Source organism: Podarcis tiliguerta (genome assembly GCF_965153285.1).
Source record: "Podarcis tiliguerta genome assembly, chromosome: 3".
Lineage (NCBI taxonomy): Eukaryota > Metazoa > Chordata > Lepidosauria > Squamata > Lacertidae > Podarcis > Podarcis tiliguerta.
In genome coordinates, this window is record NC_139536.1 from 28,290,935 (window position 1) to 28,317,235 (window position 26,301).

The 26,301-nt window shown below is 42.4% G+C and overlaps 1 protein-coding gene across 1 annotated transcript in view; it reads left to right on the forward strand.

Moving 5' to 3' along the window:
• Positions 1 to 25,587, forward strand: part of TGFB2 (transforming growth factor beta 2) — an 81,507-nt gene extending 55,920 nt beyond the window's left edge. Inside the window, exons 2-7 of the mRNA XM_083433363.1 lie at positions 4,063 to 4,226; positions 17,957 to 18,089; positions 18,208 to 18,318; positions 20,039 to 20,213; positions 22,486 to 22,639; positions 24,730 to 25,587. Of these exons, the coding sequence (XP_083289489.1) occupies positions 4,063 to 4,226; positions 17,957 to 18,089; positions 18,208 to 18,318; positions 20,039 to 20,213; positions 22,486 to 22,639; positions 24,730 to 24,888 (896 nt within the window). The 3' untranslated portion in view covers positions 24,889 to 25,587. The remainder of the gene's footprint in view (positions 1 to 4,062; positions 4,227 to 17,956; positions 18,090 to 18,207; positions 18,319 to 20,038; positions 20,214 to 22,485; positions 22,640 to 24,729) is intronic.
• Positions 25,588 to 26,301: the final 714 nt, after the last annotated feature.

Sequence of the window (26,301 nt, forward strand, 5' to 3'; positions counted from 1 at the left end):
AGTGTTGAAAGGGGGGGGGGGGTTAAATGGATAAACTGATAGGTTTATCCTCTCCCCTCATGACTTCCTCTTCCCCTCATGACTCTCCTCTCCCTTCATGACTTCTGTACCTGCTCCAGATCTGCTCTGGATAGCTTGAGGAACCCACAGAATATATTTAAGAGAGGAGAGAGGAGAGGAAGTTCCGTTGCCCTGTCACAGCACTAGTGGAGCCACTTCACTGGATACCGCGCATGACATAAAGCAGCTGTAAAATCAAGAGCTGACTTTTACGCACTTTTGCACCTGAAGCAAAAAAGAGAGAGAAAATTTACATGCAGAGAATGCATTTTGGTATTAGCTTCCTCAGTCAGCACCAAATCACGCGTGTTAGTCATGCAACACTAATTCCATATGAACTGCACTGCTGCATTTCCAAGCCTAAATTAATTGGCTGCTTTTAACCTCATAATTCACCAGAGTTGCTAGAACTGATGGCACTACAATAACATCTGGAAGGCCAAACCTTTGACCTTACTTACTCCTGCTTTATAGCCTTAAATGATTTGGGTGTAAGTTATTTGGTTATGGGCCTTTATTAGCGTAAGTTTAAACAATAAAATCATATAAAGGCATCCAAATACATTCATAATCCAAACACATACAATATATAAAACACTAGATAGCCACCATTGAATAAATCAAGCAACTTTAGATTTAGATTTAAATCCAAGAATTTAGATTTAAATCCGAGAATCCGAGACCAGGGAGAAGAGTCGATGGAAGAAGATTGGAAAAAATTTAAATTATATTTACAGAAATACTGCAAAATTAATGAATGTTAGAAGAATACTGGAATGAAGTTATATGGTTTTAGCAGAAATGATATTAAGGATTATGCAAAAACCGATTGTTAATGAGCTAAAGTGGAAAGTTTAAAGTAAGACTGTGTTAAGATAAATTATAGATAAAAAAATTGAGAAAGAGGGAAAGGATTTGCTGAACCAGTTAATTTGAATTAGAATACAAAAAAGGGAGGTGCGAGGAAGTCGAGGAAACAAGCAAATGAAAGATAAAGATATGAAATTTGGATGTGTTTTTAAATGTTTTTGTTTTTTCTTGTTGTTTTGTTGTATTGTTTCTTTTTTATTTTTGATGTATTGTTTGTTGAATTTTTGTATTTTTTTTTTACCTTTTTTCTTTTTGTAACTATAAAACATCTAATAAATATTACTTAAAAAAATATACCCCAAAACAATCTTGGTAGTTTGGGGAGTATCATCCCTCAACAAATAATTGGATTACAGACTCTTTGTAAATCAATATTTTAAGCTGTAAGGGAGTCACTAGGAGATCCCTGTGAAGGGTGTCAAGAAGAGGACAATCCAAAATTTTGTGATCTGGTGTTTTCTTATTACAGGAGCAGAATCTGTTCTGGAAGGGGATTTTTTGGAACCTTCCAAACAAAACAGATGAGGGGAATGCATTTAGATGAGCTAGCTTAAAAACTCTGTGATGCAATGGAGTATCTAAATTATAAAAGCAATTAGGCATTGCTCCATGGTGGGGCTGCAATCCTAAGTAAGCAGATGAACATACAAAAGGCTGGGAGGGGTAGAGTTTTTGGATTTCATGGTCTAGCAGTCTCTGCTTGATGACAGAGAAGATTTGTGACTCATCCAATAGAAGAAGCGAATCTACAATCCCTATTTGCCTGAGTTTGAGGATAATATCAGAAAACAATGTAAAATTATGTGTATCTCTCAATAAAGAAGTTAGTAAACTTTCTGGGTCTGTATTAAAGTGATTTTTAAAGCAGTATTAGAAAATCATAATCCAGCCCCTAGATTCTAAGAGATGCTGGCCTAACTCTGAACAAATAGCAAGATAGGAGATGTATTTTTGAACTCTTAGAATTTGTCGGAAGAAGGAGGCCTGTACACCCTCAACTTTGTTGTTAAAATCAGTTATCCATAAAGGAGTTGTGATACAGTTTTTGCACTATAGCCCCTAACCGCTGCAGGCACACTACCATTAAAAAATAGAATTGTTTAATTCATGCTGCAGAGCATTTAGCTAAGTCATCCTGTTACGATGGGTCACCCATTTTAGATTGTAATAAAAGGTGATCCATTAATCTTTAAAGCTTTTAACTTGTTTGATTTCTTGATCACCAATACACCGTTTAGATGAATGCCAACTCTTTGAAAATACCAAGATCTTGGATTTTGAGTAATTAATCGCTAGGTGATCTCCTTGGCAGTAATGAAAGAACGTTTTTAGACATCTAAAAGTGCCCAACTCTGGTGCAGGAGAGGAGGACAGTGTCATCAGCATATAAAACTGGGAACTGCCTTAGGTCCTAACCTAGGAGCCATTCACAACAAATAGATGCTGTTTCATTAAATAGATGTGGAGCAAGAATACAGCTTTGTTTTGACTTCTTTAGTAGTTGTAAAGATAGGTGATAAGTGGCCATCTGGGGAAATCTTCACCTGACACATAGTATTCATATGCAGCTTTTTTTATCAAGAAAAGTAATCGGGGGTTCTAGCCCAATAGCATTCAGTTTCTCCCATAACAGCCGTCTGGGTATCAAGTCAAAAGCCCTTTAAAGGTAAAGGTAAAGGGCGTGCTCTGGTCCATGGGGTCACGAAGAGTTGGACACAACTAAACGACTAAACAACAAAGGGACCCCTGACCATTAGGTCCAGTCGGGACCAACTCTGGGGTTGCGGCGCTCATCTCACTTTATTGGCCGAGGGAGCCGGCACGCAGCTTTTTAGGGTTTTGTGTTGTTACTACATTCTTGATCATGGTTTAGTTGTTCTAACCGTGTTTTCGTATACTTTTTTTAAAAACTTGAGATAGTTTCCCCTGCTTTAAAGGAGTCTGAGAAACATTATAAATAAATATAATTAATTCTGAATCCTTGACTGAAGAGCTCGTAGTAATCGCTAGGTATTTTTGTTGTCAGTATCTTTTGATTATGTTGCATGTTCTCCTATTTATTTATTTATTTATTTATTTATTTATTTATTTATTTATTTATTTATTTTCTTAATTCAGAGAGATCCTTCAGAAAGCAGCTTTACTCCCTATGGAATTCCAGATCTGTTTTTTGGGGACATTTGAAACATTTTGGAATGTCATGGGATAGGGCAGGGCAGTTTGGAGCAAGGGAAATTATGTGCAGAGAAAGGGCTAAATCTTCCCTCCCTTGCCCCTTCTGCAATCCTGATCACCTCTCCTCAAGGAACACTTCCTGTTTTAGAAATTGCCATGGAGACAATATGGCTCACTACCATATAATATGACAATGGCTCTTAATCTGAAGTGCGGCTCACTTGAACATTAAAACACTTAACATTTTAAACCAGCAACTAATATTTAAGTATAGCTACACAAATTGTTAAAAGAAGGAGTCTACATTATTGCTCGGATGCCCATCAGCGTGCAGAAATGATTTTTTTCAGTTTCATGATGAAATACAACTGGTTATCCCCCCCTTCTTTAGAGGAGAGGGACTTTATTGCTTTGTGTAAAGTCTTAGATTTGTTATACAATTGTCTGTTTCCTTTCCTCTTCTTTGAGATTCAGTCGAAATATTTAAAAGACAAAACATATTGTCAAGAGTTTAGATATTTTTTTCCTCCAGACTTTTTTTTCTTTCTTTCATAAAGCTACCCACAGCAAACTGCTTGTCATTAAATTCTATTTTCTTGGCAGTTGCTATTAAGCGTATGCAAGTCTGGAGTCATTTGTGAAACATCAGCTGTCATGAGTTTGTTCCAATTTATAATCATCCAGGATTTTCCACGTTGCTTTCAAAGAACAGGGTTAAATGCATGCCCTGAAAGAGAGTTGGAAATGGCTTGCTGATCTCTATTAATCTGCTGTTTCTATAATCAAACACATGTGTTTGTTTATCTGGTTAAATTGTTAATGATATCGAAATTGGCTGCTGGAAGCTGAATCATCCAGCAGACATTTCCGTCGCTGTTTCTTGAGTCTGCCTTGTGCTGTGGCCTGTAAAAGAACAATATATTCATAATTTTAAACCATTACACTAACTTCTTGCAGATCTCATCTCAACAAACCACCCCATCCCCTATTTTAGACGAGTGAGATTTGATGTCTCGGCGATGGAAAAAAACGCTTCCAACCTGGTGAAGGCAGAATTTAGAGTCTTTCGATTGCAGAATCCAAAGGCTCGTGTCTCGGAACAACGGATAGAACTGTATCAGGTAAAACTGTGGTGATCATTGCTGTCTCATGACTGTTACCTGTGTGACCCTTTCTGTGCAATGTAGAGTTCGGCTGATTTTAATGTACACTTCTCTCTTAACAGGGAACTGTGAGAAATGTAGTTCATGTGAGGCAGGTCTGGGGATCTGCAACAGAATTCTCACTACCTCACCAAACTACCATTCCCAGGATCCTTTGGGAGATGCCAGACCAATATAAATAGTATAAAGCAGATCTAAGTTTGTAGTGTATGTATTAACATATTCAAGCATCTCTTGCACGTTTTCTGTCAGATATGAGAGAAATGGGAAGAACAACTTGAACATGTATCCCAGCCAATTCAGTTTCACACTTACTTTAGAAATCACAGTTTAAGCCTCAGATGTGCAAACAACCATAGTCTGTTGAATTATTTTGATTGGAGCTCATGGTTTCCCTCTCGCTGGGCTAGATGGGTCTTTGGTTTGATCCAGAAGGGATTGTCTTAGGTTCTTGGGAGCTGGAAAAGAAGGTTTCTCCTTAAGACGCTTTTACGGTAGAATTAAAAAAGTGGTACCTCAGGTTAAGAACTTAATTCATTCTGGAGGTTCGTTCTTAACCTTAAACTGTTCTTAACTGAAGCACCACTTTAGCTAATGGGGCCTCCCGCTGCCGCCGCGCAATTTCTGTTCTTATCCTGAAGCAAAGTTCTTAACCTATTTCTGGGTTAACGGAGTCTGTAACCTGAAGTGTCTGTAACCTGAAGCGTCTGTACCCGAGGTACCACTGTGTTAGGTGGGCTGAAACTAAGTAGCTGTGTGAGTATTTTGCACTGGGTATTTTATTAAGGAACTTCATTATATTATTGAAGAGATGCCCTTAACAGAGAAATGGTGGCGTCTTGTCAACCCAATGCATGCAGAAGGCCCCAGGTTCAAACCCCAGCACCCCAAGTATGGCTGGAAGAGAACCCTTCCTCAAACCCTGGAGAGGTGCTGACACCCAACGTAGACAATGCTGAGCTAGATATACCAATAATAGTATAGGGCAGCTCCTATATTCCTCTGCTTGAATAATACTTCATTCTTCACTTGTGTCTTTCTCCTGTTGACATGGTGATAGCACAGCACCCCTAAACAGTGAGGTTTAGGGTGAGCACTTCATAAGAATTCTGAACTAATATCAAACATAGTATTAATGAGGGCTGCATCCGTAATATAAAAAGGTAAAGGGACCCCTGACCATTAGGTCCAGTCGCGGACGACTCTGGGGTTGCAGTGCTCGTCTCGCTTTACTGGCCGAGGGAGCCAGCGTACAGCTTCCAGGTCATGTGGCTAGCATGACTAAGCTGCTTCTGGCGAACCAGAGCAGCACTCAGAAACGCCGTTTACCTTCCCGCCGGAGTGGTATCTATTGATCTACTTGCACTTTGATGTGCTTTTGAACTGCTAGGTTGGCAGGAGCAGGGACCGAGCAACGGGAGCTCACCCCGTTGTGGGGATTTGAACCACCAACCTTCTGATTGGCAAGTCCTAGGCCCTGTGGTTTAGACCACAGCGCCAAGCGTGTCCCTAAGTATAATAATATAAATACATATAAATAATGTCATACATTTATATTATACTCAGAACTATGCCCCACTGATTTCTACAGTTAAGCAAGGATGGGATCCCAGCTCTACAGCTGTGTCTTATAAACATTTACTCAGAAGCCAGTCCAGTTCTTATTCCCAAGGACATGTGCTCAGGATTGCAGCCTTAGTTTGTTAAAAATCAGAGCCGAAAGCTGGGTGGAGTCTTTATCTCATCCTCAACCCGTCTGACCCCATTTTGTCGTCTTTGATTATTGATGCTGCTATACATTTCTGGGAGTTTGCTTTATTTTTTCCCCTAACCATTCCGTCACTTAACTGACTTTAAAAAAAGAAGAAGCATTGACTCACTTGTTTGTTTGTTTAACACGTTTATACCCCACCCTTTAGCAAAAATAAAAATAAGAAAGACTCTTAGAGCAGCTTACAAAAATCAGTACTAAATTAATCCCTGCCCTCTCAGGCTCACAATCTAAAAAGACATGGCACATAAGGAAAAAGGAGTGGGTGGGAGGAGGAAAAAGCAAGCTCCAGAGCAAGTGCTTTCAACACAGTTATATAGTTTTATTCAAGCAGATTTTGGCCGTCTAAAGTAGCAGCTCCTTGCCAGTGTCAGTGGTAGTCTTTCCCATGATAAAGCACAGTCCCTCCCTGACGCACTCTTCCTACCCCCTCTTCAGATCCAGGAGCAGAGTCGGTGACAGTGTCCAGGCCAGGAGGGCAGTTCCTGCCATACATTTCTTGCCTCAGACAGCTATTGTGATGGTATTTAGAGTTCTCCCTCATGGGAGTTTGTTGGAGTTACCCCTCCTCTCTTGCCGATGTCTGTGGCACTTCATATATAGTGAACTTGCATCTTCATATGCAATTCAGTTAAATCAGAGTGCTGAGATTTGAGACAGATTAGTGCTGAGATCTGAGACACGGGTGGCGCTGTGGTCTAAACCACTGAGCCTCTTGGGCTTGCTGATCAGAAGGTTGGTGGTTCAAATCCCCGCAACCGGGTGAACTCCCGTTGCTCGGTCCCAGCTCCTGCCAACCTAGCAATTCAAAAGCATGCCAAAAAGTGCAAGTAGATAAATAGGTACCACTCTGGTGGGAAGTTAAACAGTGTTTCCATGCGCTGCTCTGGTTTCGGTGTTCCATTGCACCAGAAGCAGCTTAGTCATTCTGGCCACATGACCCAGAAAAACTGTCTGCAGACAAATGCTGGCTCCCTCAGCCTGTAAAGTGAGATGAGCGCTGCAACCCCAGAGTCGTTTGCGACTGGACTTAACTGTCAGGGGTCCTTTACCTTTTTTTTCAGTCCCCCCGAAACCAGCAACAGGGACACAGCATTTTCAGCTTAACTTTACTGTGATTTTTCATGCGTTTTGTGTTTAGCCATTTCCCTCAAACGACGTCTGTGAAATGATTAATTGAAATTAGGAGCCTGCCTTATGTTCTTACATCTTCAACCAGATAATAATAACACCACCACCACACCTGAGCTAATTCATATAATTTAAGCCCTTTGTTTCGAACCCTGTTTTCTGCTTGTGTTTTCTGTTTCCTTTACCACATGGCTGCCAGGCTTCAGACTACAGATTGTTGATTATATTCTGTGTTGTTATAATTCAAAACCATATGAGATACCATTTATATTTTTTTGTTTCAGACACGAAAACATATTGGGTTATCTTGGCTTCGGGGAGGGATGAGGACAGGGGGTGACTTTGGTAACCACTGGGTGGGGGGTGGCTTTGGGGAGGTAGGGGGTTTGTCCGGATAGGTAGGGTTGGCAAGCGAAGAAAGTAGGGGCACAGCCCCTGGTGTTTGTGAAAGAGTCAGTGACTTTTTAGTTGGATATAATAAAACTTGATTTAAAATTTGCATTCCACTTTTCCAACCAAGTGTTGAGTGACTCGCAGTAATGACAAGTGTTAACAATTAGCAAACGTTTCATTCAATACGATCATAGCCTGAACTGAATATGGAAGTGATCAAGAATGAGACCATCTCATGGTTTATTCATGGACTCTAATACTGGTTTACTGTCTGCAAAAAGCCACTTGCAGTTGCCATCTCGGCCTGTGATAAATGTGCTCAGATGATTTATTTTACCACTTCCACATTTATTTGAGGCTGGAGAAGCGGCAATTCCATGGATGGAAAGTAATCCTAGAATGCGGATGTGTGAATACTAGTCCTTCCAAATAGGGACCGTTTGTGTACAGTCCCATTGAGTACTGTACATACATCATCAGGCTGCAACGAGATGTTATGACAATCACCAAAAACAGTGGCTATGTCTCCTTTTCCCTCCAGTAATGTTTAGTAATTTATATTATTTATTCCTTATCTAGAGTTGTAGACCACCCTTCATCACTTATAATGATCTCAGGGCAGTTTCCAGAATATCATAAAATAAACATCATTTACTACACACACACACACACACACACACACACACCAGTTAAAACTATCATTAAAATTGCAGTTAATGCTAAATGCTGCAGCCCAATTGCTGACAGGAATAAGATTCTGTCAGCATATTACACCTTTGTTCAAAGATCTGCACAGGCTGCTGTTTTGTTACAGGGCCAAGTTGAGTGTTTTACTGTTGGTATATAAAGACGTGCCTTCTCAACCAATTTCAGCCTGCAGAACTTGCCCTTTTACAAGTGCCAAATAATGTTCACTCCACATTTTCAAGGAATCAGTCTTTAGACTGTTTCAGCACCTAAAACCTTTTTAAAGCCTAACCAGACATATGAATTAGTTACATGTATTCATTCTCAACATCTTACCAATTTTATTTTTGTTTTAATGTTAATTGTTTTAATGATGATTATTTTATGCATATTTGGTTTTCTAATAGTTTTTGTGGAGTTTATCTGTGTATTATTTGCAATTTTATTATGGACACCCTTTAAACCTATTTTTTTTATTAAAAAAAACACCCCAGAGCATCCTAAAATTACTGAAAACAGAAAGCAGCTTCGCTGGTTTATGCCTGGTAGAATAGGAATGTTTTCCCTTGATGGTGGAAATCCGTCAGGGTCTGTAGTCTGCTCTTTTGGCAGTAGGGTGTTCCATAGGTAGGGACCCACAACAGAGGTAGCTGTTGCACATGTCACAACCCAGTGGGACAAGCTTAACAGTTAGACAAGGGCCTAGGATGGATGATATAGGAGAATGTGTCTCAAGAAACATGCCTGCCATGACATCATCATGCTATGCCATGACATCATCGCCAATGTGTTTCACAGTCATCAGCCAATGAAGCAGATTTAGCAGGAGACTGTTTTGTTGGCAGCCATATTTCAGTCCCAATATGTCATTCTAGCCTCAGAGCTACATAGCATTGTTGTTAAGGAATCATAGAAGGGACCCAAGGGTCATCTAGTCCAGCCTCCATGATGCAGGAATCAGCTGAAGCATCCAAGACAGAGAGGTGGCCACCCAAGCTCTGCTTAAAAACCTCCACTGAAGGAGAGTCCACAACCAACCGAAGAGATCCATTCCACTGTCGAACAGCTCTTACTGATGGAAAGTTATTATGGATGTTTAGTTCCTTTCTTATAATGTGAAGCCATTGGTTCGGGTCCTACCCTCCGGAGCAGGAGAAAACAAGCTTCCTCCATCCAGGCAGGGTGCACAGAATTCCCCTGTCCCTCATAATAGTAAACAGTCCAGTGGAAACCGAAATGTATTAAAGAGCCTTCCTGTGTTTGTCTCTTCCCATTAACGGGAGTTTACCGTATAGTTAAAGCTATGGTTTTCGCAGTAGTGATGTATGGAAGTGAGAGCTGGACCACAAAGAAGGCTGATCGCCAAAGAATTAATGCTTTTGAATTATGGTGCTGGAGGAGACTCTTGAGAGTCCCATGGACTGCAAGAAGATCAAACGCATCCATTCTGAACGAAATCAGCCCTGAGTGCTCACTGGAAGGACAGATTCTGAAGCTGAGGCTCCAATACTTTGGCCACCTCGTGAGAAGAGAAGACTCCCTGGAAAAGACCCTGATGTTGGGAAACATGGAGGGCACAAGGAGAAGGGGACCACAGAGGATGAGATGGTTGGACAGTGTTCTCGAAGCTACCAGCATGAGTTTGACCAAACTGCGGGAGGCAGTGGAAGACAGGAGTGCCTGGCATGCTCTGGTCCATGGGGTCACAAAGAGTCGGACACAACGACTAAACAACAACATAAGAGACTGTACTCAACATAAGTTCTAACAAAAGACCAAGACTTTAGGTAATATAAGATGGATAAAAGTCCTTTAAAAGGGGGAAGGGGGAGGGAAATAAAATGATTAAACAAACAAGCTCAAGCATCCACCAGTGTCTCTTGCTATGTTTTGAAAGATTGATGCCAAATGCGGGATTTATTGGAATTTGATCAGATAAAAATTTGAATGTTGTGGGAATGTCTTTGAACCCGTCGACTTGGCGGCCCCTTTGGTAGCCTTCACCACATCTTTATTTTATTAAGGTGCTTCTGTATTTAGAAATAAACCTCTGCTCCCATTTTTTCTTTTTCTTTTTATGAATAGGCATCCTGAAAGGGTACCCCTGGCAGAGTAGGACAAGCCGTGGGGTGGAGGGAGGAAGCAGAGCGGGGCACAAATCCTATCCGTTGTTTGGAGTGGTTGCAGCGAGATTGTTTTTATGGCAGTTTATTAGCTACAGACTATAAAACAATAACGTGTTCAAATGACTTCCTATGGAAACAGTGCCATGTTTTGGTAACACATCATAAAGCATCATGAGGAATGGAGCTGAAATTCTGGGTTTTATTACTACTGTTATCTGAGGCTTTAGCCTGCTTAGGTACCTGATAGGCTGCTGGAAGGGAGGAATGCGATGATACAGGGAAGGAGGAGGAGAGGGGGGAGACATTGAGCTGCACCGGGCTTCCAGCGGCAGCTCAGACCCCAGGGGGGACATTAAATTACAAGGAAGGACTTGAGGAGGCAAAAGGTTTAAGGCATTTTTCTGCTCTCAGTTACACTGGTGTGGGTTTCGGATCACCAGATTCCTTCAGATCCTGCTCAAATAAAGACGGGAAGAGACCGCTCAGGAGGAGCATGATTGCGTGATGGGCTCCACAAAGAGCAGAATAAGGTGGAATAGTTTGGTGGGTGGGTGTTGTAGAATGGACTGTACCACTCTATGCTGGGAGTGGGTGGGGGCCATATTTTTTTGAATTCTCCCCTGCACCAGCAAGGAATGGACTGGCTGGATGCAGAGGAGTGGTGAGAGGTAAAAGGTAAAGGTAAAAGACCCCTGGACGGTTAAGTCCAGTCAAAGGCGACTATGGGGTTGCGGCACTCCTCTCGGCTTTCAGGCTGAGGGAGCTGGCATTTGTCCACAGAAAAATTTCCGGGTCATGTGGCCAGCATGACTAAACCACAGCAGGACGCCATGACGGAAACCAGAGCACACAGAAATACCATTTACCTTCCTGCCGCAGTGATACTTGTTTATCTACTTGCACTGGTGTGCTTTCAACTGCTAGGTTGGTAGGAGATGGGACAGAGCAATGGGAGCTCACCCAGTGGTGGGGATTCAAACCGCCAACCTTCCGATCAGCAAGCCCAAGAGGCTCAGTGGTTTAGACAACAGCGCCACCCACTGGTGGGGGGCACCAGCTGGGGAACCCACAAAGAAGAAGGCTCAGAGCCAGGGGATCGGTGATGGGTCGACGATGAGTGGTCAGAATCTGAAGAAGTAACAGGGTTTAGTGAGCAGGAAGAGGCTGTGGCAGAGGGCAATCCAGAATCAGAGGCAGAAGTGCAGGCTGGAGAGGAGGGCAGCCAAGAGGCAGAGATGACACAGGCTTCTAAAGAATAAGCCCTCTGGAATAAGTTACCAGCTGAAATTAGACATGCTATGCAGGGGCCTTGTTTATTGGCATCTGTCTAGAAATCAAGATTGCTGGTTGCACCCATTGATCATCTTAAGTGTTTGCTACTATTGCTCCTTAAGATATTGGTGTTAATACAGCTGTGAGACTTTGCAGCTGTCCACAGGGTTCCTCTTGTGTAGCCTCACTTGTTTGTCACCAAAATGCTGATGACTAAGCTCTGTCTCTTGGCTTCATTCAGTCTTCCTGCAGCAAATGTATGTGACTTAGAGGAAAGCCAAGACAGGATTGTGCAAGAGCCATTCCACACCAGGCTTTATATTGGGCATAAAATCTAGCATCAAATTATCACCCTAGTTTATTTATTAATTCTCATGTTGGGATGCGATGGCACTGACCTCCAGATATTGGAAGAAGTGTGTCAATCAGCATCCCTAAAAACAAAACGAAAAAGAGGGCTTGCTCTGGTTTAGTGGCTTTGCCTTCTATGGCTTGATGTTTTAATAAAACCTACCACGCCTCAGGCGAGCTACAGCTAAATGCTCGTGCCTCTTTTTTTGCCGAGGTTTATTTGTTTTGCTTTGCATGACATCTTCGTTCCTGACAATCTCGACATCTCCCTCAACTTCAGGAAATTGCACCGAGCATTTCGGCATTTTCCTGGGGTGAAGCTTTGTTTGTCTGTTTTTTTGCTTGACGGTACTGAGACCGCTTTGTGCTGAACTGTAAAGTGAAGAAGACAGAAACAAGGGCGAGTTGTTGGGAAGGCTTCCCAGCTTTGTAGACGTTATTTTGCTCCGCTAGCTAGATCAGAGGTAGCAGCCAACCAATGTGGTGGCCTCCAGATGTTACTGAACTACATCTCCCATCATCCCTGACCATGGGCCATGCTGGCAAAGGCTGATGGGAGTTGGGGTCCAGCAACAACATCTGGAGGGCATAATATTGCCTACGCCAAAGCCAGATGGTTAGTGACTTCTTTGCAATGTATTCCCACAATCGATAACTCATTCCATTACCATGAGATTATCCTGCGACATGATTAAGGAAAATGTTTTGCATGGATCTCCACTTGTTGAGGGTGGGTGGTACCAGATTATGGAGGTTAGTGAGAAATAACCTAGTCCACATGGAAGAATACTGATGTCATGTGGTATTTATTTGATTAATTATCAGTTTCAGCAAATTTATACAGTACAGTGGAACCTCTACTCACATACGGAATCTGTTCCGGAGGTCCGTTCGTGAGTCAATCCGGGTTGCTGGCAGAAGCGCCGTTCTGCGTGTGTGCAGACAGTGGCAGCCGCTTCTGAGCATGTGCAGATGGCAGAAGCCGCTTCTGCACGTACGTGAAACACGGCAAACCCAGTATTTACTTCCGGGTTTGCTGCGGTCACAAATCGATTTGTTCGTGAGTAGGGGCGGTGGTAAGTCGAGGTTCTACTGTTTCTAAGCAGTGTGCAATGAAGATACAAAAGAGATGCAAATGATAAAATTTGTTAAAATGTACTGTTAAACCAGAAAAGCTAACTTAAAATGCCTGTTGAAATCTTTAAAAGTCTTCACCGGACACCTGGTGTTCAAAAGGAAGGGGACCTGTCTAGAGGCACCAGCTTCTCAGGATTACTGAGGGCGCCCTGATGTCACGCATGGAGGCAGAGGGTGGAACCAAAAGCCCTCTGAACAATGTGGGGCCCAAAGTGCCTCCGCCCCCCAGGAACTAGCACCTACGGTAGTGCTTTTCAAACTGTGTGTTGCGCGACACGTTAGTATGTCAGCTGCAGTGTGTAGGTATGTCGCACAAACGCTCCCCGCACTCCTCCTGGGGTTGGAAAGGGTTCGTTTCACTTCCGGTTTGCTAGTAAAACTGAATTACTGTGTCATGAAATGATGCAAAACTGAATTACTGTGTCTCAAAATGATGCCTGCCCAGAAAGTGTCACCAACCTGAAAGCTCTGACCTCTGGACCTGTGTGATCACAGCCGGGAGAGAAATCCAGAGAATTAGGCCCACAAATCTGAATACACAGTTTCTGGTGGATGCGAGCTGTGCGTCTGACCCATGAGAGACTACTAACAGTGACTCCCCTGAATATCTCAGTGATCAGGCAGGGTTATAAGGCACCAAACAGGCCTTATGATGTCCTGGACCCAAGATTTGACCTTGAACTTGGCCTGGTACCGTATGAGCAGCCCATATGATTGTGTTACTGTTGTGCTATGGTTGTTGAAGTACCACTTCCTACATTTTCTGCCACACAGGTAGTTGTCATGTGAAAGGATACAGCCTTGCAGTTGCAACCCATCCTCATTCTTTATTGCTCTCCACACTTTCCATATACCTGCCCCTTAAACACAATCTTTGGCAATATTTAGAGTAATAATTTCCAACATAGGCTAAAATTAGACAGTGTAGTGTTGTAGCCGGCAATGAAAATGGGATGTTGTTGGCAAATGTGGCTCTTTGATCAGACTGTCCGCTCCAGGAAAAAGACTGACATAGAGCAGTTCTGTATATGCAGTGTTACCCTTGCAGATAGCAGGCCCTGAAGTGTATTGTTCATAACAGCCAGCGTTAAGAGCTGGCAGTGAAAAGATGGGGCACCCAAAGAAAGAAACGAGCTGTGGATGGGGACAGGAAACCCACCAGCCCATTGTAGTTTGTCAACAGATCTCTGCACACATTGAAAACCATTTCTCACAGTCATGAGGGCTAGTAACATTCAATTTTTAAAAACATGTCTGATTTTTACTGTTGCTCAACATGGGTGCAGAGGATGGAAGCAACCCTGTTGTGACTGTGTGAACTAATGTGGCTGCTACACCCACGCAAGCCGTAATTGGGTTTGGTCTGTGTCTGCAGCATGTACTCTTTATTTGCAAACTTGCATGATGAACGTGCTTGGCAATTTCTCAGGAAGCGGATCACAGAACTATAGGCTTTAAAACATTTGGCAAGTCATATGTACCTTTTGTATTTTGGCAAGAACTCTGCACCTCGTACAATAGTTTATAAGGACCACATTCTGCTCTCAATTATTGCCAGATCCAAACCTCGTTGAAGCCAAGGGAAAGACCCCTGTTGGCTTCCGTGGCTGCAGTGCCATTCCCATTGCAATCGCACACCATTATGCAAGGCTGGCCGACAGAAGAGCAGGACGTGGAGGGTTTGGCAGGTAGGCCTGGTTGCCTAAAAAGGCCGGCTTGAACCCCTGTTGAATGACGTCCGTGCAAAATGTGCTGGAGTGGCTTTGCAGTAAGTGATGGACAACCTGAGTCACTTTCCCAGAAGAGAGAAGCAAACACATAGGATTAGTTGACACCAGAGCTGAAACCTCAAGTTTCTCCCCTCCTTCCATGAAACATAAATGGTTCTCTCCCACCCCCGCTTTATCTTCACAACAGCTGGGATAGTTTGGGTGGTAGAGCATGAGACTCTTGATCTCAGGGTCATGGTTCATGTCCCACGTTGGACAAAGGATTCTTGCATTGCGGGGGGGGGGGGGGGGTTGCACTAGATGGTTCCTTCCAACTCCACACTTCCATAACCCTCTAAGGCAGGTTAGGCTGAGAGAGAGAGACTGGCCCAAGGTTATCCAATGGGCTTCAGAGCTGAGTGGGCAGCTGAACCAGGATCTGTTCCCATCATAGTCCAGTGCTCCAACCACTGCAACCCAGGTGTGGCATGGGCCAGCCTTTAGCAATTAAGATGGTAGATGAAGGTACTAGCAAGTTAAACTTACCAATTTTGTTTTGAACACGTTTTCCCCACCCCTGTGCGTATAAAATCTGTTTATGTGTTTATGGTGTGGCTGATGTAACTTAGAAGTCAACACGAGTGGTTGCATTCATGTCTGTTTATCGATGGCGCATACCTGGGGATTTTTGCTCACCTTGGTGACCTTAAGGAATGTACAGCCGAACTCTGTATTCTCATCATACACTGCTCACAAATAGTCGGTTATATAACCAAGTAAGCATCACCTTAGGCTAGTCACACTTCTCTGAAGTCTCTCAGCCTCACTCACCTTGTTGTTGGGGAGGAAGGGAAAGGAGATTGTTAGCCACTTAAGGGGAGTGAAAGGCGGGATATCAAGTCCAAACTCCTCCTCCTCCTCTTCTTCTACAGTATAGATTTTGGAAGTTTGCATGAGGTCATCATTTTCTACTTTGGGTGTGAGACAGAGGGAGGGGTGGTGGTACCCATAATGGTGGTTGTGGGTAGGGGGACGGGGCACTAAGGTGGGGACACTATGTGGGGAGACTCAGATGCCTACAGGCCATCCCATTAGGCAGGTACCTTGTGGAATGGCTGCTGTGCCTTCTGGCCTGCTAGTATTCTATTGGTTCACACTGAAGTCTCACGCATCCACCTTTTGATTGTAGATGAAGGAGGTGACTTGGCATGTATTACTGAGATCTAGATGGAACTGATCTAACCCAGCTTTGCCCACATAGGTACTTGGTGCAGCACCAGTTTGTCGCCCTTCCTTTATTCAGCTTTAAAGTACAGTGGTACCACGGGTTAAGAACTTAATTTGTTCTGGAGGTCCGTTCTTAACCTGAAACTGTTCTTAACTTGAGGTACCGCTTTAGCTAATGGGGCCTCCTGCTGCTGCCGCCGCGTCGCTGCTGTGTGATTTCTGTTCTCATCCTGAAGCCAAGTTCTTAACCCGAGGTGCTATTTCTGGCTAGTGGCGTCTGTAACCTGAAGTGTCTGTAACCCGAGATCCCACTGTATCTTATTTTGCTATTGCATCGTATTGCAGTTGTAGCTCATTATACTTCCCTTGCCACATAAGACAGGAAATTTGCATCCATGGATGTTGCACTTTTCCCTGCAAGTTAAAATATGTCAATACAACACAGGCAGCGCAGGTCAGGATTGCCAGTTTTACAAAAGCACTGGGCAAGTTGGGATGTCACAACAAACCATGGTTTATCTTGACAAGAGCGAGCAGCTGTGGGCCTTGGGTTGGTGTGTTCTGTTCCCCACCTCCTCTTCCAATGCAATCATGAGGCAGTGGTGGGAAGGTCTTGTTTCCTTTTTAGATTTCATTTTGCCAGAATCCGACAAACTGTGGTTTGAAATTAGCCTGCTTTAACAAACCATGGTTAAAATTAGGGTTTGGACAGCACACAAAAGTATGGTTAATTTTCAAAAAATGAAAGTTAGAGACCCCGACTCACTTTGTCTCTTTCCCACCAGTGTGCTGTAATGGTTAGCTACGGTTTGGGAGACTAGGGTCTAAATCTCCACTTGGTGACCTTGGGCTAGTCACTTCCTCTCAACCTAGCCTACCTCACAGGGTTGTTGTAGGGATTAAATGAGAAGGTGGGGAACCATGTATGCCTTGAGTTCCTTGGAGAAAAAGATGGGATGTAAATGAACGAACCATGGTTCAAACTGTTAGTACCATTTGCCTCAGCTGATCACTGGACAGCCCATAAAAGGCAATTCCCAAGCCCTGTGCAATGCAAGCCTGGCACCTTGGCAGTCACCTGGGGCATCTGCCACTAAATCTGGCTCTGGGCAATGGAAAATGGTATCTGGGCACAGATGTTGGTGCACTGTTAAAGCTAAGCAGGTCATGTCTTAATGATGGACATTCTGCTAGTAAATAAATCAGTGAAAGCAAGACTAGCGTTTTTATTTTCCAATATCTTAGTGAATCACGTTGTCCTGTGGAGAATTTTATATGCTTTTTTGAAAAGCTAACACACTCTGGGTTATATCAGAAATACGTAAAGCAGGTCAACACAAGTAAAAGAGGATGTAGTCTGCGTTTGAAATGTGCTTTTATTTTCCTCCAGTGTCCCGGCAATGATGAAATTCTAACCCACTTTGCTGTGGTTTGTAGTAACTTCTGGCTTTGAAAGCCTGGATCTCAGTTCTGTTACCTCTTTGTAATGCACAGAGAGATTGAGCAAGGAGGGAAACAGTTCTGGGATGAGCAAAGAATCTTGGAGCCATGAATTAAAGCTACTCTGATCTTTAAAACCCTAACCATCCTGCCATATTCATTTGCAACACAGGAACATACGCAGCAGCCCAGATGAAAAGCAGGATGCCACCAGGTCTGGTTGCAACATCAAAATTTGCAGGCTCAATGTTGGAATCCAATTTCATTCTATATATTTATATTCATATCTGCTGTATGTGATTGTTTGTAACCTGTTGGGTGGAGCAATTATTTTCTGTACCATTGCCATCTTGTTTTGAACTAGTTTTGAGCTAGTTTTTCTTCTCAGTGAAATCCTGAAAGCCCATAACCAACAGAATGCATGTTGTCTTTTCTCGTTTGCAGGTTCTGAAAACCAAAGATCTAACATCACCTATGCAGCGCTACATTGATAGCAAGGTAGTTAAAACCAGAGCTGAAGGCGAGTGGCTATCTTTCGATGTAACTGATGCAGTACACGAGTGGCTCCACCACCGAGGTGACCATATTATCCTAAGCCTTTGATCATTTAGAGCCTGCCTATGCTAAATCTAAATAGTTTCAGGTCTGCACCGGATCTAAAGGCAATTTCCCCTTCCTTCCCTTGTGTTTTGCAGACAGGAATCTTGGATTTAAGATAAGTTTACACTGTCCATGTTGCACGTTCGTGCCTTCAAATAATTATATCATCCCAAATAAAAGTGAAGAGCTAGAGGCAAGATTTGCAGGTAATGACAAAGCATAAAAATTAAAATTGTTATGTGATAAGTAAGAGGAGTTTTTACAGTACGTGGAAAATACAAAAACCCAGTTCATTGAAAAGATTGAGATCTGTGTGTTTATTTTGTGTGTTTATTTTGTGTGTGTGTGTGTGTGTGTGTGTGTGTTGGTCTCCTTCCTGAAAGAAAGGTCACCACATTTCTCCAGAGCAGCTAAGAGGGAATGCTCATGGTAACACCAAAATTTATTGAAGCCAAATATTGTTTGGATGATAACTGGGATTCCCCAGAAGCGGGATGCAAATCCCTGACCGGCTCCACACCCAAATCCAAGTGGATTCGTCAACTGAATCAAGTGGGAGCAAGTGGGTCATGGTTATTGCATACTAGCAAATGAGAGCAAAGGAAACATTTGTGGATAGGTTTTTTTAAAAAAACCGGCAATCCACAAGAGTGTTTTAGGGTGGAATACATTGGAATTAAAAATCCATCTTGCAACAATAAAGGAACCCATAAATTGATTTAACAGAAAATGACAACAAAATTGAGAGGAATCAAATTCAGTGATAATTTAAATTGCCTGAGAAAGCAAGATGAAGGGTCCCCATTCCATTGTCCATCTTAAATCAAGCCCTCACCCCTGAGTTTGCTTCTTTTGTGTGTAGTTTAATTTACGGGGTCTCAAATACAGTAATGGGATCTGGAAGGATGAGTGTGTGCTTGTGTACAGAGATTGGGTTGTTGTTTTTCCTTTAGTGATGATACCTGGGTGGGTTTCAGTATCCTGTCAAAATTTATTTCCTGTTATCTTCTAGTGTAATCTAACCCCATACAAATCAATGAGTCAGACTATTGTTTTCAGCCTTAGACTTCAGTCCTAAGCATACATATTAGAGTGTAAGTCCTATTGTGCTCAGTGGGACTGTAAGCATTCTTAGGATTGGACTGCACAGCATTTTTATCTTAGATTAGTAGAGTGTATCAGAAGTGTAGAGTTAATATTTGAGTTAAATAAATATCTAAATGCATGTTGTACTAAAATAACTGTGAAAGAAAAAAACTTTAATATATTGTATTACAACTGACTAAATGACTAATCATGAATGCAGATGAAGTTTATCATATAGTTATCTCCTGGCATTGTTATGTGCTGAAATTGCATTTTATTTTATTTTATCTGATTGAGGGCAGAATATGTGTTCAGTTTGGATACTTCTCCAAACCACAGCTTGACAGATTAGGAACATGCCATGGATTCACACAGTCTCCATCTTCTGTTGTACACCAGTTCCAACTTCTGTTTCTGGGTTGTTCTAACCATAGTTTGCCATGATATGCTATGCCGAACCATGATTAGTGCTAACCTACAAAGCATGGTTTACAAACATATTTCAAATCATGGTTTGGTGCTCAGCATTAACCATAGTTTCTACAACTCAGACATCATACTATAGTAAAATAGAGATGAGTTTGATGAAGGAAGGCAGTGCTATAGAACTTCCTAAACAAAGGTTTGGAAGGTTGTCTCAAAGGACCCACAGTGATCAACATAATGAGAACTTCTTATGAAATTGACATATGCATATCAGCATGTGATAAATGCTCCCACCCAATGCCAGTGCCCTCTGATTTTTTTTTCTGTGGTTCGAGTTTCTTGTAAAAAGTTGGTTTATATAATTTGTTCCAGAAGAGCAGCACAATATTTATTACCAAAATGTATTTTTTAAAGGTATTGATGACTACTACACATATCCCAGTGGTGAGAAATCTTTAAAGCCCAGTAGGAAAAAAAACAGTGGGAAGACCCCACATCTTCTGCTAATGTTATTGCCCTCCTACAGAGTTGAGTCGCAACAGTCCAGTCGGCGGAGGAAGCGTGCTCTAGATGCTGCCTATTGTTTTAGGTAATTATGGATTGAGGCGTTGTCTCTGCCTGCATGTGTAGAAATAGGTTAACATTCATAGAATATAAATACAGCCCCATAATTCCATGATTCTATTTTTTTAATAAAAAATGCCTCTTGCTGGGTATGAACAAAGAGCAGTAGTTGAACACCCAGGTTCTTATAGTCTCGTTACAACTGATTTAATGTAACAAAATTCAAATTTTCTTCCCAGTAAATTCCATTATCTCCTACTGGCCTTAGTTGTAATGAAAGATCACATTTACTTCCCACTACCCCACCCCACCCCCCACAGAAAACAAAAAACCCATGCACATTGTGGCCAAGTTTAGATGTACAGTGGAACCTCAGTCTTTGAATGTAATCCATTCCGAAAGATTGTTCAACTTCCGAAACGTTCGAAAACAGAGGATCAATGGGCGGTCAGTAAAATCCACTGAAAAAATGGGAAACACGTAGCGGAAGCCGTTCGACTTCCAAAGCACGTTCGAAAATGGAAACTATTACTTCCAGGTTTTCGTTGTTCGGGTTCCAAATTGTTCAGCTTCTGAGATGCTCGAAAACCGAGGTTCCACTGTAGCAAGAAACAGTATTTCCTGGCATTATGGAACAACCTGTGATGAGCTTTGGGCTTGCATATACATTTCTATCTCTCTTCTACTGCTGGTTTGCTCTAATAGCCCAGGATCTGAAACAACAGTTTTAACCTGATGTGTGATCACTAACTATAAGTTAAATAAACCACTGTTCCCTGAGTTCTGGTGTCATGGGAAACAAGCTAAGCTAAGGTCCACATCCTATCCGTACCTGCTTAGGAGAAAGTCCCACTGAGTTTTTGAGATTTTCTTTTTTAATACAGTGCACAGGAAGGCGCTGCAGTATGCCAAGAGAGTGCCCCTAAAACTTAAGTGCATAAAAAAAATATGAAAGTCTCCTGTAAGTCCCTCCACAGAGCAGGCTGTCCACTGTATCGCTGAATGATTTGCTGTTCTAGTCTTACTTCCCACCGATTAGCTTCCATTGGAGATGAATAATGCTGTCACATTTCTGCATTGCGTTTGTTTGAATCATCCATTCACTCCTGATGGAAAGAGCAGGGATTTAAGAAGACATTGATTTCCTTTCCGACCCATGTTCATCGCACGCAGCCCCGTTTCTGTTCTCCTGCAGTTCAGTTTCTGATGTAAAGTCATCTCTTTGCCTGCTGTGGTGGGACTTTATGGAATTAATTATGCAAATAGTTAATTGCTGGATTGATTCCTGGCCCAGACAAATAAGCAAACGTTGGCCATTTCCGCTCCTGTTTCCATTGCCATGAGATTGCTTCAACACCCCTGGCAGTGAGATAGATTGGAATTAACTGTTGTTGGAGGAGATTTATCCAGAGGAATGACTCATGCAGAAACACCATTGGGCAAGTTTCAGATGAACTGCCTCGTGTATTAAAAGTGGGCATGAAAGGGCCGTGGAGTCACCACAGGCTAGCTGTATCCCCTAGGGGCCAGCGATGCTTCCATCAGCCATGGCTACACATTTGGTCCATGTGAAAAGGACCCTACTTGCGTATCAAAATATAGAACTCATTCAACCAAGAACAGGATCCTGGTTGGTCCAGAGTCCTCTCCCAGCCCTATGCGGGGGCCTTTTCTCACATTTACTGAACAGGTAGCCAACTGGAAGTTACAGGGATGGCCTGCATGGAGCTCCCTTTGCTCATGCATTTATCTGTTTCATTAACAAAATTTATATACCACTTTCCCAACAGAAGACCTGGAAGTGACTTATACTGGACAATATAAAATATTTGTTAACAGATACTAATAAAATGTTTAAAATATGCGAGGGGGTTATTACTATTGCCGCAGGGATAGCAAACATGGCACCTTCAGATGTTATTGGACTCTATCTCCCATCATCCCTAACCACTGGGCAGGCTTGGTCCAACAAGATCTGGAGAGTGCTACATTGTATGTTTCTTACTATTTTGAAAGTAAAAGTTTTTCGATCTAAAAATGAAGTGTACCCCGAATTCAGAAGAAAGCATCCATTTTGAGAATCATAGTATTGTAAAGTTGGAAGGGATCCCAAGGGTCATGTGATCTAACCCCCTGCAATCTCAACAAAAGCATCCATGGCACATGGCCGCCCAAGTTTGATGGAACACTGCATAGGGCTTACAAAGAATCTCTGTTTGAGCTCAGCTTCTTGCTCCCCTGCCCAGTTTTGGTGGCTGTGACTGTAATAATATGCTTGTCTGCAATTGCATTTTCAGGAACGTGCAAGACAACTGCTGCCTGCGCCCATTTTATATTGACTTCAAGAGAGATCTGGGATGGAAATGGATACATGAACCTAAAGGATACCATGCAAATTTCTGTGCAGGAGCTTGTCCTTATTTATGGAGCTCAGATACTCAGCATAGTAGAGTAAGTCTCTCCCTTTGCGGGGTGGGGTGGGGGTTATATTTGTTTCCTGATAGAATATTAACACTATATTGGGTGGGGGTGGGTGCAGAAAAGCAGGATGTCTGATAATAAAAATAAGTTTTTCTTTGTCGTCCCCCTGCAAAAAAAACACAACCCCTGACAGCTAGTGCATTATACTAGTGTATTATTGACACAATAAATTTCCAATACAATAAAATTTGGCGCTGCCAAAGTCTTTTAAAAATAACTGGTGCAACATGCCTAGTCTGCACACCAACTGAACATATTTCAAACACAGGTCTGCCTTAACAGCTTTTATTTTTGAGTCCAGTTGCACAGCACACTCTCTGGCAGAATATCCTCCATCTCCCATCACATGGCCAGGGATTATGGGAATTAGAGTCCGGCAACATCTGGAGGGCCACCAGTTCCCCTAAAACAATCAGCACCCGAGCAGGGCCAGGGCGATTTCATTCCGACCTCAGTGCCTTCTCCCAGCTGAAGCAGATGCCTGAGGAGTAGTGGCAACAGTTTCCTGGGCCTGTCCTGTTCTAAAACCAGTTTAGGCCCTTCTGTAGGCCAGGTTTTGATCTTCCACACGGCCCTAATGCACTGACTCCACCCATGGAAGTCATTCTAGGGCAGGCCTGCACAGCACATGGGACTTCTATGTTGCGCAGGCCTGTTCTAGGGAAAGAAATTCTCCTGGGCGGCTGTGATCAGGATTGGGTGTGTTCCATGTGCTGGCTTGTGAAAACCCAGCACAGAATCTAGGGTCTGGCACACACTTTGGCATCCCAAAAATCCTGGCTTTCGCCGCTAACACAAAAGCCAGCTTCTCTTGGTTGCAGAGAGAAAGTTTGAAAGATTTGGGGCAGCGCCTGCTTCTTTGAGGAGCTAAGGAAATGTTGGGGAGGGTGGCTTTCGGTCTGCCCTTTGTAATTCCTCTGCCCCCAATTCTACGCCTATAACCTATAACGCCCTTGCCATTTTTCCTCTGCTCTGTCCCAGTGCCACCTCAGCCCTTTCTCTCCGTCCTATTCCAGTGCCATCCTAGTCTCCTTTTTAAATGGAAACAGTCTTAATTCACTGTAAGCCCAGGTTTCAAGAGAGCAAAATCCTCACAGGACGCTGCCTCATCCAGAGTCAGACCATTGGTCTATCTATCTCAGAGTGGGGAACCTTTTACAACCAGATCCTTACCTCTGGGTGATGGAACCTGGCACCTTCTGCAGAGCACATGCTCTGTCCCTGAGCTGTGCCCCTTTCGAAACTGAAAGTGGGTATAAATGATTGTGGAATTCACTGTTAATGGAGGTTAGAACTCTCAGTGGCTATGCGTCACAGTGGCTATATGCTGCTTTTAGTATACTCTTTTCCGAGCACAATTCAAAGTGTTGGTGCTGACCTTTTAAAGCCCTAAACAGCCCCAATCCAGTATATCTGAAGGAGCATCTCCACCCCCATCGTTCTACCCGGACACTGAGGTCCAGTGCCGAGGGTCTTCTGGCAGTTCCCTCACTGCGAGAAGCCAAGTTACAGGGAACCAGGCAGAGGGCCTGCTTGGTAGTGGCACCCGCCCTGTGGAATGCCCTCCCACCAGATGTCAAAGAGAAGAACAACTACCAGACTTTTAGAAGACATCTGAAGGCAACCCTGTTTAGGGAAGCTTTTAATGTTTAACAGACCACTGTATTTTAATACTTTGTTGGAAGCCGTCCAGAGTGGCTGTGGAAACCCAGCCAGATGAGCGGGGTATAAATAAATTATTATTATTAGTAGTAGTAGTACTATTACTATTACTACTACTACTACATTGAAAGCTGTTGGATGGCAGCTATGGGAGAGGGCGGTTGGCCCCGTGTCTTGCCTGTGGTCTTCCCAGAAGCAACTGGTTGTTTACTATGAATGAATGTGAATCGATTAATTACGGTCCACTATGGAAACAGGATCCTGGGTTTGGTCTTTGGTCTGATCCAGCATCCCAGTTCTTCATGTTTGTAAAACCAAGCTGAAATCCATTGAACCTATGAAATGTGTTGCTGAGCATCTGGAGGAAATGCCTTCATCTCTCTTTCCTCTCTTTCCAGGTTCTCAGCTTGTACAACACTATCAACCCAGAAGCCTCTGCATCTCCATGCTGTGTATCCCAAGATTTGGAGCCCCTCACCATCTTGTATTACATTGGAAAGACGCCCAAAATCGAACAACTTTCTAACATGATCGTAAAGTCTTGCAAATGCAGCTAAGGGATATTCTGAAGCAGCACCAGCAAGTGCATTGGAAAAGAAAGGAAGAAAACAAAACATAAGAAGAAGAAGAAGAAGAAATGTAAAGAACACATAGGGTCAAGCAGTGATTTAAAAAAACAAAAAAAAGGAGAAAAAAAAGCGGTACTAGTCCAAATCGTTTGAGAGTTTGTTTCATTGTTTTGCGTTTTGTTTTCAAAAAAACCACACACCATCATCTGAAGCAAAAACCGTGAAGGCCTTATCCTACATTTCAACTACTTGGTTAGTGAGATAGACAAGAAGGAATTTTCTTTAAAAAAAAAAAAAGCAAAAAAAAAAAATACTAACAAGAAAGAAAAGAAAATGAAAAAAAAACCTTTTAAAAAAATAAACACTGGAAGAATTTGATAGAGTTCTTATGTGAAAGGAAAAAAACAGGAAAAATATCCCATTCAGTGGAGTTGCTGTATCTGTTCCGTGGCTTACTTGACCTCCGTGTTACGCCATAGATGCTCTACCCATTCCCTGTAGTTCTTAGAAATTAACAGCGCATTATTTATTTTTGTGTTATATGATCAAATGAGGGAGCATGTCATTACCATAGGGGAGGGGTGGGGGGAACGAGGGAGCAAAAAAACAAACAAAAAACGAGCAGACCAAATAAACAGCAAGAAACCTGGTTTCATTCCTTAGAAACCTGAGCTCAAAAAAAGAGATCTTTTTAAAAAAATTCTGCAAACCATGATTTGTTTAGCTCAGTTAAAACAGTAGTTTGCTATTTTTCAGGAAGTCTGCCTTAAAAAGAAAAAGCCACATACACCGTTGTTTTTCTTGCCGAGAGCCTATGCAAAGCCTCGCACCATTTGTTTTTATACTGAAAACCTTAACAATAAAGGACATTTTTGTTTCAGTCTCAAAGACAAGTCTATTAAGATTCTTTTAAACATTCAAACATACCACCACCAGTGACTGTAAATGAACTAAACCGTCAGTTTAGTAAACCAGTGAAATATTTAACATGTACTGGTCTAATCTTCAGACCCTAATATGTTGCTGTATAGCTATTGCTTTGGGATTGTTTGTCTGTTTTATTTGTGTGTGCGCGGGATTTTCTTTTGTTTTTTTGTTTTGTATATGTAACCGTACCTATAGTATTACAATAGGTGGGTAGTAAGAAGCCAGCTTAATTGGAAACATATCTGTAGATCTCTATTGTAAACTATTAAAAAATTAAGTACTTTATGTGTAACGTGTAAATTTTCACCATATTTTTGTACTCTGTTAATACTGTCAACTCTGAAGAGTTTTAACTTAGGGGCTCTTGTTGATCACTTGGAATTGTGTGTTTCCCTCTAGCTGGCCAGTATGAGTGAAGCCCCTGTTTTTTTGTTTTTTCCCCCCCAACTTGCACTACAAATACATGTTTTGTAA